This window comes from Polyodon spathula, chromosome 22 (genome assembly GCF_017654505.1).
Source record: "Polyodon spathula isolate WHYD16114869_AA chromosome 22, ASM1765450v1, whole genome shotgun sequence".
NCBI lineage: Eukaryota > Metazoa > Chordata > Actinopteri > Acipenseriformes > Polyodontidae > Polyodon > Polyodon spathula.
Window position 1 is genome coordinate 9,882,255 of NC_054555.1, and position 17,829 is coordinate 9,900,083.

General features: G+C 38.0%; 1 protein-coding gene across 12 annotated transcripts in view; it reads right to left on the reverse strand.

Annotated features, from left to right (window-relative positions):
* Nucleotides 1-17,829, reverse strand: part of LOC121296790 (protocadherin gamma-A4-like) — a 115,879-nt gene that overhangs the window by 49,400 nt on the left and 48,650 nt on the right. The window contains exon 1 of one of the 12 annotated variants that reach the window (XM_041222587.1): nt 14,673-17,244. The exons of 8 other annotated variants lie outside the window; for them this stretch is intronic. In XM_041222587.1, the coding sequence (XP_041078521.1) occupies nt 14,673-17,120 (2,448 nt within the window). In that variant the 5' untranslated portion in view covers nt 17,121-17,244. Of the gene's footprint in view, nt 1-3,778; nt 3,976-5,167; nt 8,322-9,574; nt 12,305-14,672; nt 17,245-17,829 lie in introns of those variants that run through there. 3 more of the 12 variants (XM_041222578.1, XM_041222586.1, XM_041222597.1) reach the window with 3 other exon arrangements.

Here is a 17,829-nt window from a genome sequence, read left to right on the forward strand (position 1 = left end):
ACGCTCACACCGCAGACTTTTGGTCAGGCAGGTCTAAGGCATCTCTCGTGTGCTGCCATTCTTCCCTCCCTCGTGATGGCTCTGGTAATCGTTTTCCCATAAATTATGTTTGGTTGCCATCTTCGAATTGAAAGGGAATGTTAGTTTACCTACCATAAACCTGGTTCCCTGAAGGAAAAGATGGCCACCAACCACAAGGTCGTGTCGGTCGTCATCAAGGTTCATTGCGAAATTGGTCGATCCTTCCTCGCGTGACAGTTTTATTCCCTCAGTGGGCGGGACCGAGGAGGTCCTCGAAGAAAGGGGAGCCTGTCAGGCAGCTTTGATAGTAAGAGCTCAGTGACACCTACCAATAGGCAGGCGTATATCCAGTAAATTATGTTTGGTGGCCAGCTTCTCTTTCAGGGAACCATGTTTACGGTAGCTAAACTAACGTTTATATTGTTGGTATACATCTCTAGCGATTAAGGGCTGAGTTAAGTTACTGCATGTGAATAATAGTTTAGGGGGTGGAGTGGGGACGGGACTGCCTATGCTCTGTATTTCTGCTTAATTTGAAATTTGAATGTGTCGCCCCTGCTTGCTCGGTGTTACTCAACCAATAGGCAGGGGGAGATGTTGAAAAGAATCGTAGAATATGTGGGATCGAGTCACAAGCATCTGGCGGCACATTCAAATGTCAAACGACGAAGAAATACGGAGCACTTACCGTAAATGTATTTAAGCTACTGGCTGTCTCTGTTGATCTGAAAACTGTTTTTACCAGTATTTTTATTTTCATCAGCAGATGCGCTCTGGATGCAAGTACAGTGTTGACATGTAATTTCCTAAAATTATATGAAACGAGAAACGAGATATATATATATATATATATATATATATATATATATATATATATATATATATATATATATATATATATATATATATATATATATAAATGTTAACGTTTCTCTCATGAGACTGCAACAATTCGAATAAACGTTTTGAAAACATCACAATTTCACCTGCAAAGCATTGGGTTGATGCGCAAAAATGCTGAAATACGTTATGTAGGTAACGTTTCAAAGCCTAGTGAAAACGTTACCATGATAACGTTTTTGCTGTGAGGTCAGGTTGACTCTATTTGCATTTTCCTCCAAATCCTGGCTCTTGCTAGACTGGCCATCTACAAGACCAGGAAGCATAACGGCCCAAGACCATCATCGCTGAGGGTCACTTTAACTGCGGGGCCATGTTCAGGTCCCTGGTCAGGTCTCGGGTTATGTTAAAGCATGCCCACGCAGAGTCCGCTGGCGACATGTCGACCTTTGTCGACCAGTGGGCTTTGCGTGGCATGATATTTTTCCATTGTGATCAATATATAATAACAATACCTTCAATAAAGAAGGCTCACCTGTATGGAAGGTTCTGTGTCATCAATAAGATTCTTCTCCTTCTGCACGTGCAGCATGGTCTCTGCAGCACTCGAGTCAGCACTTAAAACGCCTTGGCTACAAGGTCTGATGTATTTGAATTCGCTCTTTCCCGAGTCAGTTGTTAAACACACCTCGTAATTGTACACATGTCGAAGTGTTCCTGTCCCCCCAACGTCTGCATACTGGGGTGGGTAATATGGAACAGCAGGGAGGTTTCCGTTTGATTTATAAAACATTCTGGATTGTCTCCATTTGCAGAACTTTACTGACAACAGAATTATAATGGAAACAATAAAGAGAAAGGAAACTGTAGCCAATGACACCACTAAATAAAATGTCAGATTTTCGTTGTAATCCTTATCCTGCGCAATGTCACTGAACTCTGAAAGTACTTCAGGGAAGCTGTCTGCAACCGCCACGTTCACATTCACTGTAGCTGAACGAGAGGGCTGACCATTGTCCTCCACTAAAACAACAAGTCTTTGTTTCACAGCATCTTTGTCAACAACCTGGCGCAACGTTCTTATCTCCCCATTTTGCAGTCCCACTTCAAAAAGTGTTCTGTCTGTAGCTTTGTGCAGTTTGTATGAAAGCCATGCATTCTGTCCAGAGTCCGCATCAACAGCTATCACTTTAGTTACAAGATAGCCAACATCAGCTGAACGAGGCACCATTTCAGCCACCAGAGAGCCTTCAGTTGGTACTGGATAGAGAATCAGTGGTACATTGTCGTTCTGGTCTTGCACAAAGATCTTTACAGTCACGTTGCTACTAAGAGGTGGAGAACCTCCATCCTGAGCTTTAACGTATATTTCAAATTCTCTTATTTGCTCATAATCAAACGAGCGCACTGCGTAAAGTATCCCACTGTCTGAGTTAATGGAAATATATGACGATGCAGCTGTTCCATTAATCCGTGTTTCTTCCAGTGAGTAAGAGATACGAGCGTTCTGGAGCCAGTCCGAGTCTTTGGCTTCAACAGAAAATATAGATAATCCTGGGGAATTGTTTTCTAACACATACGCACTGTATGATCTTTGATTGAAAATCGGTGCGTTGTCATTAATATCAGAAACTTTAAGCATTACTGTCTGGTTATTGGAAAGAGGCGGCGACCCCCTATCTGTACAAGTAATAGTAATGTTATATTGTGTTATTTGTTCCCTGTCTAAAATATCGTCAGTTAGCAATGTGTAATATTTTGAAATAGAAGACATTATTTTAAAAGGAATGTTTTGGTTGATTGTACAACTAACTTCTCCGTTTTTCCCAGAGTCGAGGTCTTTGACATTAATAACAGCTATTGTAGTTCCAGTTACAGAGTCTTCTGAGATGGGACTCGAGAAGGAGGTTAGAGTTATTAAAGGGACATTATCATTGACATCAATAACTTCAATTATAACTTTACTGGAATCTGTAAGACCCCAGTGATCTTTTGCTTGCATATTTATTTCATGATGTTTGGCTTTCTCAAAATCGATTTGCCCCACCAGTGTAATTTCCCCAGAATTAGCGTCTACTTCAAAAAGTTTCTCAACATTATCAGTGATATGTGTAAACGAGTAGGTAACAACACCATTTGAACCTTTATCGGTATCTGTTGCACTGACTGTTGTCACTAACGTACCTTTACGCGAATCTTCAAGCACAGTAGCTTTGTAAACTTTCTGACTAAAAACAGGAGCATTATCGTTGGCATCCAGCACAATGATATGTATCTTAACTGTGCCCGACCTCTGAGGGTCCCCGCCGTCTACAGCAGTTAAAGTTAACCAGAGCTCTTCTTGCTTTTCTCTATCCAGAGGTGTTTGCAAAATCATCTCTACATATTTGCTACCATCAGGACGAGAGTGAAGCTTTAATATAAAATGATCAGTTGGTTTGAGGATATAATTCTGGAGTGAATTAACACCCACGTCATGGTCCATTGCGCTGTCTAGTAAGAAGCCTGCTCCAGGCACTGCTGACTCGCTAATTTCCAAATCCATTTCATTTTTAGGAAATTTGGGAGCATTGTCGTTAACATCCAAAATTGCAACAGTTACACGATATAACTGTATGGGATTTTCAACAATAACCTCAAAACTGAAACTGCATGGAGATATCTGTCCACATAGTTGTTCCCTGTCTATTCTTTCATTAACCACCAATGTTCCTTTGTCTATATTTAGCTCTGTGTACTGACTGCTGTCTCCATTAACAATACGGGCATTGCCTGATTTTAGTCTTTTAAGATCTAAACCCAAATCTCGTGCAATATTACCTACAAACGATCCTTTTACCATTTCTTCTGGAATAGAATATCGAACATCTCCATAAACTACCTCTGCAGCAAATATACAAAAAATCAAGAACCGTACTTGCCATTTCATTGCAAATCCTATTTTTTCCAAGGCGATTTCCCCTCGTCCAAACCTTTGATTCATCACGATTGTCACTCCAATACAGTATCACCACAGACTTACAATGCCCAATATGTGATCATTGATAAGAACACGGTTTCCTTGTGTCATATATTATATCCGGTGTCCACGATGTACTAGTTTCTGTACCGCAGTTTCTGTGTTGTAATCCAGGCACTGTATAGTGCAAGCTGCTCTTTCAGTCTGTTTTATACTGAGTAATAATATGGGAGGTCCTGCTGGATCTCTACTTGCACAACACCACCTTGTTGATCAACAGCGGCACTTAGAGTACAAGTGAAAAACTGCACACATGTTTAAAGCCTTACTGTTAGTATTGTGCACTTGTGTTCAAAAAGAATTATACTTGTTTCCAAATCTCTTAAAACACTGCTGAATTTACCGATATATGTGTTCAGTAAATTCCTGAGTAAAATGTAACCCCCCATTGTATAATATACCAGACGTCTCTCTTTAAATATTTTAAAAGAAACAGATGTAACATCAATAACTCTACTTTACTGTGCAAACTTTCCCTTTAAGCTCCTCAAAAGAAAAAACAAATACTAAAAAGCAACTTGTCTAAATTAACTTGAAAATATATACATTTTGTTGTGTTTTTACTTTTAAATTGCATTATCTGTGATGCATATGTTACAGTGGCTATTGACTCTCCCCTGTCGTTCATAAAGAAAAATGCCCTGTTCAGTCTATTATTATTATTATTATTATTATTATTATTATTATTATTATTATTATTATTATTACAAGTTAATGTGAAGTCATATTTATGGATTAAAATAGATAAGTAAATCAAATAGATGTAAATCAAATTAAAATTAAAATGCTTCTTATTTGCTGTGTTGATTTCTTCATTTAGTTGCTGGGGATCCTAAATGCAAGGTTCTATCTGAATTAATGACTCAGCCCACTGAAGAACAGGGATTCGCTTTTTGGATGGTTCTTATGTAACGAAGCAAAGTTCAGCCGAAAAAAAAAACTGAAACCATTCCCCTTTTCAGAATGTAACACTTCCAATAACTGCTTTAAAAGTATGAAAAAAACGAAAAACAGTCCCTCCATTCTTTTAGAGGAGAAAGTTTCGATTTGTCAGTAATATCAAATACTTTTTAACGAGCATTTGGGCTACCTGTTTACAACAACAACAACAACAACAACAACAACAACAACAACAATCCATCTTCATTTCGGGATTGCATATCAACATATATTATGATTTATTAAATTAGTTATTATAGATAGTTTGTCGAGCAGTGGGATCTGGGTGGCAAGATCTTTTTCCATTGTGATCAGTATATATTAACACATTCAATAAAGGAGGCTCACCTGTATGGAAGGTTCTGTGTCATCAATTAGATTCTTCTCCTTCTGCCCCTGCAGCGTGGTCTCTGCAGCACTCGGCTCAGCACTTGAAACACCTTGGCTGCAAGGTCTGATATATTTGAATTCGCTCTTTCCCGAGTCAGTTGTTAAACACACCTCGTAATTGTACACATGTCGAAGTGTTCCTGTCCCCCCAACGTCTGCATACTGGGGTGGGTAATATGGAACAGCAGGGAGGTTTCCGTTTGATTTATAAAACATTCTGGATTGTCTCCATTTGCAGAACTTTACTGACAACAGCATTATAATGGAGACAATAAAAAGAAAGGAAACTGCAGCCAATGACACCACCAAATATAATGTCAGATTGTCGTTGTAATCCCTATCCTGCGCATTTTCACTGAACTCTGAAAGTACTTCAGGGAAGCTATCTGCAACCGCCACGTTCACATTCACTGTAGCTGAACGAGAGGGCTGACCATTGTCCTCCACTAAAACAACAAGTCTTTGTTTCACAGCATCTTTGTCAACAACCTGGCGCAACGTCCTTATCTCCCCATTTTGCAGCCCCACTTCAAAAAGTGTCCTGTCTGTAGCTTTGTGCAGTTTGTATGAGAGCCACGCATTCTGTCCAGAGTCAGCATCAACAGCTACCACTTTAGTTACAAGATAGCCAACATCAGCTGAACGAGGCACCATTTCAGCCACCAGAGAGCCTTCAGTTGGTACTGGATAGAGAATCAGAGGTACATTGTCGTTCTGGTCTTGCACAAAAATCTTTACAGTCACGTTGCTACTAAGAGGTGGAGAACCTCCATCCTGAGCTTTAACGTATATTTCAAATTCTCTTATTTGCTCATAATCAAACGAGCGCACTGCGTAAAGTATTCCACTGTCTGAGTTAATGGAAATATATGACGATGCAGCTGTTCCATTAATCCGTGTTTCTTCCAGTGAGTAAGAGATACGAGCGTTCTGGTGCCAGTCCGAGTCTTTAGCTTCAACAGAAAATATAGATAATCCTGGGGAATTGTTTTCTAACACATACGCACTATATGATCTCTGATTGAAAATCGGTGCGTTGTCATTAATATCAGAAACTTTAAGCATTACTGTCTGGTTATTGGAAAGAGGCGGCGACCCCCTATCTGTACAAGTAATAGTAATGTTATATTGTGCTATTTGTTCCCTGTCTAAAATATCATCAGTTAGCAATGTGTAATATTTTGAAATAGAAGACATTATTTTAAAAGGAATGTTTTGGTTGATTGTACAACTAACTTCTCCGTTTTTCCCAGAGTCGAGGTCTTTGACATTAATAACAGCTATTGTAGTTCCTGTTACTGAGTCTTCTGAGATGGGACTCGAGAAGGAGGTTAGAGTTATTAAAGGGACATTATCATTGACATCAATAACTTCAATTATAACTTTACTGGAATCTGTAAGACCCAAGTGATCTTTTGCTAGTATGTTCATCTCGAAATGTTTAGCTTTCTCAAAATCTATTTGCCCTGCCACAGTAATTTGACCAGTATTGGGGTCTACTCCAAACATTTCTACAACATTATCAGTGGTGTGCGTAAACGAATAGGTGATCTCAGCGTTCAGTCCTTCATCCGAATCTGTTGCACTCACTGTAGTCACTGAAGTACCCTTTAAAGAATTTTCAAACACCGTAGCTTTATAAACTGCCTGGCTAAAAACAGGGGCATTATCATTGGCATCCAGCACAATAATATTTATTTGAACTTTACCAGACCGCTGTGGTTCCCCTCCGTCAACAGCAGTTAAAGTTAACGAGAACACATCTTGTTTTTCTCTATCTAGTGGTGTTTGCAACATCATCTCTACATATTTACTACCATCAGGGCGGGAGTGTTGCTTTAAAATAAAATGATTGGTTGGTTTTAGTGTATAGCTTTGAAGTGCGTTACTGCCCACATCAGGGTCAGCTGCGCTCTCAAGTAAGAAACGAGCCCCAGTAGGAGCCGATTCACTAATTTCCAATCTTATGTCGTTTTGGGGAAATGTGGGAGCATTATCGTTTACATCCAAAATATCAACAGTTACACGATATAACTGAATGGGATTTTCTAGAATTACCTCAAAGCTGAAACTGCAAGGATATATCTGCCCACATAGTCGTTCCCTGTCTATTCTTTCATGAATCACCAATGTCCCTTTGTCTACATGTAGCTCTGTGTACTGACTGCAGTCTCCATTAACGATACGAGCTTTGCCAGATTTTAATCTTTTAAGATCTAAACCCAAATCTCGTGCAAGATTGCCTACAAACGATCCTTTTACCATTTCCTCTGGAATAGAATATCGAACATCTCCATAAACTACCTCTGCAGCAAATATACAAATAATCAAGAACCGTACTTGCCATTTCATTGCAAATCCTATTCTTTCCAAGGAGATTTTACCTCGTCCAATCCTTTGATTCGTCATGCTTATCACTCCAATAAAAATATCACCACGTACTCACGATGTCCAGTATCGGTGTCATTAATAAGATGGTGGTTTCCTTTTGTTATATATTACATCCAGTTTGTCCAAGATCTAGTGTTTCTAGGTCTGCAGTTTATGTGTTGTAATCCGTGCACTGTATAGCAAGCTGCTCTTTCTGTCTGTCTTATACTGAGCAATAATATGGGAGGTCCTGTTGGATCTGCACTTGCAGAACACCACCTCGTTGATCAACAGCGGCACTTAGAGTACAAGTCAAAAACTACGCACAAGTTTAAAGCTCTACAGTTCTATTGTGCACTCGTGTTGAAAAATTAATAATTAAGTCGAAATCCTTCAAATATATATCTGCATTTAACGAAGCAGGTTTAACAATAAGCTTTCCATTTTACAGGGCATGGTTATCATTTTAAGCCCCTCAAAATAAAAAATAAAAATATCAATTCATAATAAATAGGAAATACACAACCTCTCAGTTACTCTGTTATTACACACTGTGTTTTATTTGTGTAATTTATCCAATAAATATACGTTTTCAATTAAGCCAAAGCAGGTATTCAGATAACCGTTTAAAGCAATACCAATAGAGTTCTGCTATGTATGCTTGTGTTTAGCAGCAACCTTAACATTTAATGTGTGAACAATGTCTAGCAATACTTTTAATGTTTAATAGATTAACCACTATTTTTTTTTCAATTAGTATTTTTTTTTTTTTTTTTACAGAAGAGATTGCTAAGTTTTTTATTGTAATAACATAAACCCCTTGTCGTGGGTCCTGCTAGTGGAAATCACTCCAGAGTAGAGATGTTTATTAATTCATTGCATTACATATGCACCCCTTTTTCCTGTTTTGTGCTTGGGGGGAGAGGGTTAAGATGGCGATGCACCTATAAAGCTGGACCGCTGAAAGATACAGTGACTGTAAGAAAAACCAACCTCTTTTTAAACAAAACCTTTCTTGCATCGATAAGCAAGCTGCATTGGTGTCGTTAATAATTCCCCACTCTTACACTAGGTTGCATTCTCGAACATTATGGGACCAGTTCAGACGTTTTGATTGTTTTCTTGTTTATTGACAATTACAAAGCGTCTGCATGTATGAATAGTGAAACAATGTATATTGTTCCATGGATATTAGCTATCTCTCTTCTGACTAAAAAAATACATCTACTATTCACGTAATGTTAATCTTAGTAGAAGTTAGAATCATATTTATAAATATATATCAATATATATATTATATATATATATATATATATATATATATATATATATATATATATATATATATATATATATATATATACACACACACACACACACACAAATAAGATGATTTCTGTTGAAGCTTGTAACTTGAATTATTTTGAATAATAATAATAATAATAATAATAATAATAATAATAATAATAATAATAATAATAATAATAATAATAATAATTCTCAAACGTTGATGCTGGTTATTAAAATAGATTAATGTTATTGATAACTTCTAAGCTTTAGACACTATCACAGATTGAACTCTATTATTTTGTTAATTTAGTTTTTCTTGTTCATTGATAATATTTTTATGTATTATTTACTTTCAGTAGATACTTTCTTTCCTGGTCCATGATAACTTGAGCAGCAAAATTACCCCAATTGTTATTGTTTAGTTAAAAATTGAAATTAAAAAGACAATAACACAGAAAAATACAAAAGTATAAATCCACCAAGTAAACAGTGAATTTGAAGCAGTATTGATATAAATTCAAATAACATACACATATTGCCCTTTTTGTCGAAATGAAATTGCTGCACTAAATGTTAATGACATGTGATCCCTTAATACAGAGATTCTGTTCTACTGAAGGTCATAACTTCCCATCTCCAATAATGATTTTCAGCAAACATATTAAAAACTTTATAATAACAAAACATTCAATAATTAAGGCTCACCTGCACTGGAGTATCTGTGTCGTCTATTAGGTTATTCTCCTTCTGCCCGTGCAGCACTGTATCTGTTCCACTGGGGTCAACACATACAAGGCTTTGACTGCACGGTCGGATATATTTGAATTCGCTTTTACCTGAATCAGTAGTTAAGCAAACCTCGTAATTGTACACGTGGCGAAGAGTTCCATTCCCACCAACGTCTGCATATTGAGGAGGGTAATATGAACTTGGAATTACAGGGAGGTTCCCATTTGATTTATAAAACAGTCTGGATTGTCTCCATTTGCAGAACTTTACTGACAATATTATTATAATGGAGACAATAAAAAGAAAGGAAACTGTAGCCAATGACACCACTAAATAAAATGTCAGATTTTCATTGTAATCCTTATCCTGCGTGAAGTCACTGAACTCTGAAAGTACTTCAGGAAAGCTGTCTGCAACCGCCACGTTAACATTCACTGTAGCTGAACGAGAGGGCTGACCATTGTCCTCCACTAAAACAACGAGTCTTTGTTTCACAGCATCTTTGTCAACAACCTGGCGCAACGTCCGTATCTCCCCATTTTGCAGCCCCACTTCAAAAAGTGTCCTGTCTGTAGCTTTGTGCAGTTTGTATGAAAGCCACGCATTCTGTCCAGAGTCCGCATCAACAGCTACCACTTTAGTCACAAGATAGCCAACATCAGCTGAACGAGGCACCATTTCAGCCACCAGAGATCCTTCAGTTTGTACTGGATAGAGAATCTGAGGCGCATTGTCGTTCTGGTCTTGTACACAAATGTTTACAGTCACGTTGCTGCTAAGAGGTAAAGAACCTCCGTCTCGAGCTTTAACGCGGATTTCGAATTCTTTTATTTGCTCATAATCAAACGAACGTACTGCGTAAAGCGTTCCACTATCTGAGTTCATGGAAATATAAGAAGACACGGGTGTTCCTTTAATCAATGTTTCTTCAAGATAATAAGAAATACGAGCATTCTGTCCCCAATCAGCATCATTGGCTTTCACAGAAAATATAGATAATCCTGGGGAATTGTTTTCCATCACAAATGCATTATATAACATTTGATCGAATACAGGTACATTATCGTTAACATCAGATATTTTCAATATAACTGTCTCATTACTAGAAAGAGAGGGGGATCCTTCATCAGTGACAGTAATGGTTATGTTATATTCTGAGGTTGTTTCCCTGTCCAAAATACTTTCTGTAATCAAGGTGTAGTAGTCAGTTAAAGATGATTGTATTTTAAAAGGGATGTCTTGGTTGATTGAGCAATGTACTTGACCATTTCCCCCTGAATCTAGATCTTGGACACTCAGAATAGCTATTGTGGTTCCAGGTAATGAGTCTTCGGAAACAGGACTCGAGAAAGACATTAAAGTTATTGTAGGGATATTATCATTGACATCAATAATTTCAATTATTACTTTACACGAATCTGTAAGACCACCGTGATCCTTTGCTTGTATGTTCATTTGATAGTGTTTAGCTTTTTCAAAATCAATATTTCCTGTCACTCTAATTTCTCCACTGTTGGTGTCGAGCTCAAACAGATCATTAATGCTGCGTGTTACATGGGCAAAAGAGTACGTTGCAAGCCCATATGATCCTTCATCCGCATCAGCTGCACTCACCGTCGTTACTAATGTACCTTTTACAGCATTTTCAAACAATTCAGTTTTATAAATGCCCTGGCTAAAAACAGGAGCATTGTCGTTGGCATCCAACACGATAATGTGTATTTTAACGGTGCCAGACCTCTGAGGATCTCCACCATCTACAGCCGTTAATATTAATGAAAGCTCGTCTTGTACTTCTCTATCCAGGGGAGTTTGCAGCGTCATCTCCACATATTTACTTCCATCTGTTTGTGTGTGTAACTTTACATTAAAATGATCACTGGGTTTAAGGGTATAGCTTTGCAGGGTGTTGACCCCCACGTCAGCGTCCACTGCGCTTTCTAATAAGAAGTTTGCCCCAGGCACAGATGACTCGCTAATTTCTAATTTAATTTCGTTCCTAGGGAATGTTGGAGCATTGTCGTTAATATCTCGTATTTCCACTATAACACGATATAACTGCATTGGGTTTTCAAGAATAATCTCAAAGCTGAAGCTGCATGGTGAATTCTGTCCACACAACTGCTCTCTGTCTATTCTTTCTTTAACAACCAGTATCCCTTTATCTGTATCAAGCTCGACATACTGACTGCTGCCTTTAGTAACGATGCGAGCTTTCCCAGAGGTAAGTCTTTCAATATTTAACCCCAAGTCTTGCGCAATGTTTCCTACAAATGAACCTTCTGTCATTTCTTCTGGAATAGAATAACGAGCTTGTCCGCAAACCACCTCAATTGCATACACACAAAAAATAAATATCTGTACTTGCCGTTTGAGCGTCCAGCCTATTGTTAGCAGGTCGATTTCAAGTCGAATGAGTCCAAGATCTAACATTTTAAACATCTGATTCTGCACACTACCATGGGCAGGATATAGCCAAAGATAATATATTTTAGTAGAAAAGATTGTTAATACACCCAGTCTGTAAAATATATCCCGTGTTTCTGTCGCCGCAGTTTCTGTCTTGTAATCCAAGCACTGTTTAGTGCAAGCTGCTCTTTCTCTCTGTCTTATACTGAGCAATAACAGGGGCGGTCCTGCTGGATTTTTGCTTCAGAACATCACCTCATTGATCAACAGCGGCACTTAGAGTGCAAGTCAAAAAGTGCACAATTATTTGTTTAAAGCTGTGCAAGTATTATTTGTATACATAGATTAAATTTAGTTATTAACAGGCACTGTATTATTATTATTATTATTATTATTATTATTATTATTATTATTATTATTATTATTATTATTATTATTATTATTATTATTATTGGTTTAGATTTGATACAAACTGTCATTGTTTGCGGAAAACAGGTGAAATGCATCAAAATTAATTTGAGATTGTAAGTATGTATCAAATCTGGTGAGATGAATTCGGGTGTATGCTCTAAAATAAAGAGTTGAACAGCATTATTATCCCTGGCTCTTTTTGTAAAGCCCATGCAATGAATTATTTCTTCTTTTTTTCAATTATATGAAATAAGAGTAGTCGAATGCCCCTAGCTGCTACTCAAACGATTTTTAATGATGCTATACCGCTATTTGTTTGATATTGCAGCAGTTACAGTATGCAACTGTGATATGCTTACTTAACTGTAATATGCTTACATAACTGTGATATCTGCAGCTGGCAGCAGCGCGACATGGTTTACCCACTTTTAAAATTCAAATGTTTCAGTGAAAACGACAACCGTACTGTTACACACTTTATTACTACATAACGACATTTTAGAGTTTGTTATAAACAAGTGTCTTGCTTTAAAAATGTTTGCATTGTACATTGTGTATAATTAATTTTAAGAGTAAGAACGTTGTAGATAAAGCGCAGCGCTATTTCGTTGTAAACTGGTCAAATTTGGGCGTTTTTCCTTCTTCATGATGTTATTTGGGACAGAGTGTTCAATGGTGACACAATTTTGTCTTCTTCGACGTCCCCACACGGAATTATTTTGTGAAATGATGCCCCTGGTGTCAATCAGAAGCATACAATCTGGCACAGGAATTTTAGTTTAAGATTATTTCCCTGAACATTTTAGTTTAGGAAATTCAAGCTATTTTACATTTTCTAAGCTACTTGCTGCCGTTTTTACGCATTCGAAATTCACACTACATTTAAATTTAATGAGTAAAAATGTGAACAGCAATTTTGCTTCACAGCTTGTCTGCCACCCCTCCCCACTCCCCTTAAAATTTACACTACAGCTACACCTCCCAGAATACAATGTCTTCAGTTACTAGGAAATAAGAAAAAACAGCCTAACAACATTATCCAGTCTCAGGCTAGCCTTGTTGTCAATCACAGCAAGAATAAAACACCCCAGTCCAGCTACGAATCCAACTGAAACTATTGTCAGAGGCAACCTCTAAAAAAAGGTGCTTCTAATATTCAACTGTTTTAAAACGTATTAATGCATTTCCTTACTTTATTTACCTTTGTGGCTTTATATTTAAGTGTTAACATGTTCACTGAGTTTAAGAATTTAATGTTAAAATATAAGTTACAATTAATTTGCAGTCACAACTAATTTGCAGAGTCAGTGTGAAAAAAACGTGCTGTGCCGATAGAGAATGTTGCAAAACACATATGTGGTTGTACAACAGTTCAAAGTAACATTGCAGTTAAAACGGAAGGCTCTTTTTTAATGCCTACCACATTGTCATTAAAGAGTGTACAGTATTTATCGAGATTACTCAAAGATTACTTGAGATGACTTAAAAGTAATGTTACATTTTAAAACCCTGAAGCATAGCGCGGATACCGCTGTGCAAAATAGCCGGGCTCCCTTGCAGGAGCAGATATCGGGCTTATAGCTTCACGTTTAGATTGCGTCACCTACCGGTCTTCACCCCTACCCCCTACCCCTGTGCACGCTACACAATCCCCTGCCAGCCTCAAATCCACCCTCTGTCTTGCTCAACAGGCTATAGGCTTCAAAGTGCATGCCGGGGTACCTGCGTCCACTTCTGACACCAATGCGGTGAACTTCGATTACCGCAGCAGGCGTTTCTCACAGGCGGACGTCAGTTGCAAACGAGAGACCTGCGGCTTTGAAGCATAGCGCCGATACCGCTGTACAAAAGAGCCTGGCTCCCTTACAGGAGCAGATATCGGTATAATGTCTTAATGTTTAAATAGTTCTGACCCCTACTTCCTACCCCCGTGCACTGCAGTGTATTTTATAACCGCTAAATTGAGGTATTAACTCGAGTAGCTTAGCTTAGTTACTATGTTCTGAATCCTACTTAAATTCCGTTACGCCCTTTATTTCTAGTTTGGTCAAATGCATGGATTGCGTTTTTCTATTAAATAGCTTTGGGAATCTAGTCCCAAGAGTGTTATGTGATATTTTAAAAAGTATACTATATGAAACTAAATGTGTATAACATCGTATATATAACACAGGACAATACATTCATATATAAACATACGTTTTGGGTGGAAATGGTACATTCCTGACACAATGACATTAAATTCAAGTCTCACCTGTATGGAATGGTCCGTGTTTTCTATCACGCTCTTCTCCTTCAGCAACGTCTCTGCAGCACTGGGATCAACACTTACAAGGCTCTGGCTGCAAGGTCTGATATATTTGAATTCACTCTTCCCCGAATCGGTTGTCAAACAAACTTCGTAATTGTACACGTGTTGAAGTGTCCCTGTACCCTCATCGTCTGCATAGCGGGGTGGGTAATACGAATTTGGATTGGCTGGGAGGTTTCCTTTTGATTGATAAAAAAGTCTAGAATGCCTCCATTTGCAAAACTTCAATGACAATAAAACAGTTATTGAGACAATAAAAAGAAAGGAAACTGTAGCCAATGACACCACTAAATAAAATGTCAGATTTTCGTTGTAATCCTTATCATGTGTAAAGTCACTGAACTCTGAAATTACTTCAGGGAAGCTGTCTGCAACCGCCACGTTCACATTCACTGTAGTTGAACGAGAGGGCTGACCATTGTCCTCCACTAAAACAACAAGTCTTTGTTTCACAGCATCTTTGTCAGCAACCTGGCGCAACGTCCTTATCTCCCCATTTTGCAGTCCCACTTCAAAAAGTGTCTTGTCTGTAGCTTTGTGCAGTTTGTATGAGAGCCACGCATTCTGTCCAGAGTCAGCATCAACAGCTACAACTTTAGTTACAAGATAGCCAACATCAGCTGAACGAGGCACCATTTCAGCCACCAGAGAGCCTTCAGTTTGTACTGGATAGAGAATCTGAGGCGCATTGTCGTTCTGGTCTTGCACAAAAATGTTTACAGTCACGTTGCTTCTAAGAGGAGGAGAACCTCCATCCTGAGCTTTTACGTATATTTCAAATTCTCTTATTTGCTCATAATCAAACGGGCGCACTGCGTAAAGTATCCCACTCTCTGAGTTAATAGAAATATATGATGATATAAGCGTTCCATTAATCCGTGTTTCATCAAGTGCGTAAGAGATACGGGCGTTTTGGTTCCAATCAGAATCACTGGCTTGTACAGTAAAAATAGACAACCCAGGTGAGTTATTTTCAGTCACCTTTGCCTCATATACTTGTTTATCGAATACGGGTGCATTGTCATTAACATCAGATATTTTCAGCATTATTGTTTTATTACTTGAAAGAGGGGGCGACCCTTCATCTGTCGCAGTGATTGTTATATTATATTCTGAAACCTGTTCTCTGTCTAAAACTATATCAGTTGTTAAACTGTAGTAGTTCCTTAATGACGATTTGATTTTAAAAGGCAAATGTTTGTTAATAAAACAACGAACCTGTCCGTTGCTGCCAGAGTCTAGATCTTGAACATTAATAAGAGCTATGACGGTCCCCGGTAAAGAATCCTCGGGTATAGGACTCGAAAACGAAGTTAGGCTTATTATAGGAGCATTATCATTCACATCGATAATTTCAATTAATACTTTACTGGAATCAATAAGACCACCGTGGTCCTTTGCTTGTATGCTAGCCTCATAAAATGTTGCTTTTTCATAATCTATCTGTCCTTCCACTTTAATGGCACCTGTATTTGTGTCTATTTCGAACATTTTGGCAATGCTGTCTGTGATGTGGGTGAAAGAATAAATTATATTGCCATACGACCCTTTGTCAGCATCAGTTGCGGTTACAGTTGTCACTATTGTGCTCTTTAATGCGTTTTCTAAGACAGCAGCTTTGTAAACGCTCTGGCTAAAAACTGGAGCATTATCATTAGCATCCAGAACAATTATGAATATGTTAACGGTGCCAGACCTCTGAGGGTTTCCGCCATCAACAGCAGTTAAAATTAATGAATGCTGTGGTTGCTTCTCTCGATCGAGTGGTGTTTGTAGCACCAGCTCTACATATTTACTGTCGCCAGGGCGGGTTGGTAACTTTAACTCAAAATTATCTTTGGGATCGAGGCTATAGCTCTGTAGAGCGTTTGTGCCCACATCCGGGTCCATTGCTCTTTCTAATAGGAACCGTGCTCCTGTTACTGCGGATTCACTGATCTCCAATGTAATTTCATTGTTTGGAAATATGGGTGCATTGTCATTAACATCCTGGATTTCCACAGTTACAGAATATAACTGAAGCGGCTTTTCCAGAACAACTTCAAAGCCGAAATTACATAGAGATCTTTCCCCACACAACTGCTCCCTGTCTATTCTTTCATTAACAATCAATATACCTTTATCCATATCAAGATAAACATATTGATTGCTGTCTTCTGCAACGATACGTGCGTTGCCAGATATTAGTCTTTTACGATCTAACCCCAAATCCTTTGCTATGTTACCTACAAACGATCCTTTAATCATTTCTTCTGCAACAGAGTAGCGGACTTGACCATATACCACATTTGCAATATATATACAGACAATGAAGAACAGTACTTGCCATTGTATCGTTCTGCTTCTCCTTTCAAATCCGTGTTCAAGTCGGAAGAATCCCAAATGTACCATAATAAACAATAGAATCGATGTCAAAAATGCGACAAATGAAGATTGATTTTTTTGTTGTTTTTTTATTTTTATTGTTGTTTACATATTTCACTAATACCTTGAGTTTCTGTCGCCGCAGTCTCTGTGTTGTAATCCAGGCACTGTAGCGCAAGCTTGTCTTTCTGTCTCTCTTATACTGAGCAATTATATGGGCGGTCCTGCTGGATCTGCTCTTGCAGAACATCACCTCGTTGATCAACAGTGGCACTTAGAGTTGCATTCAAGAACTGCAGACACATGTATTTCAAGCAACGTTTTAGTACAATTACTCTGTATATAGTTAACACTAAGACATTGTATTTTTAAAAGTGAAACTCTTGCCTTTACCTGAAAAACATCCAGCGAAGAAAACAGTTAGAACAGCAGGAAACTGCATAGGTGCATGTTTAAGACCGAGTTTAATTTCCGATTTTCCAGAATTTTTACCAATGAAATATACTGATGATTTATGAATACATGTCATGCATTATTTGTAATACAGGTATTTTGAATGTCCAAAAAAAAAGGTCCTGCAAAAAAGCAACATTATCTTGTATGCATCGGCTCTATTGATAAAAACACAGTATACAGTACCAATGTCTCACAATGCAAAGTTTACTTAAGTTTTGCTCAACACGAATGAACAGTTTTTACATAATACACATAAAAACCAAACAGAATACTCCAATAG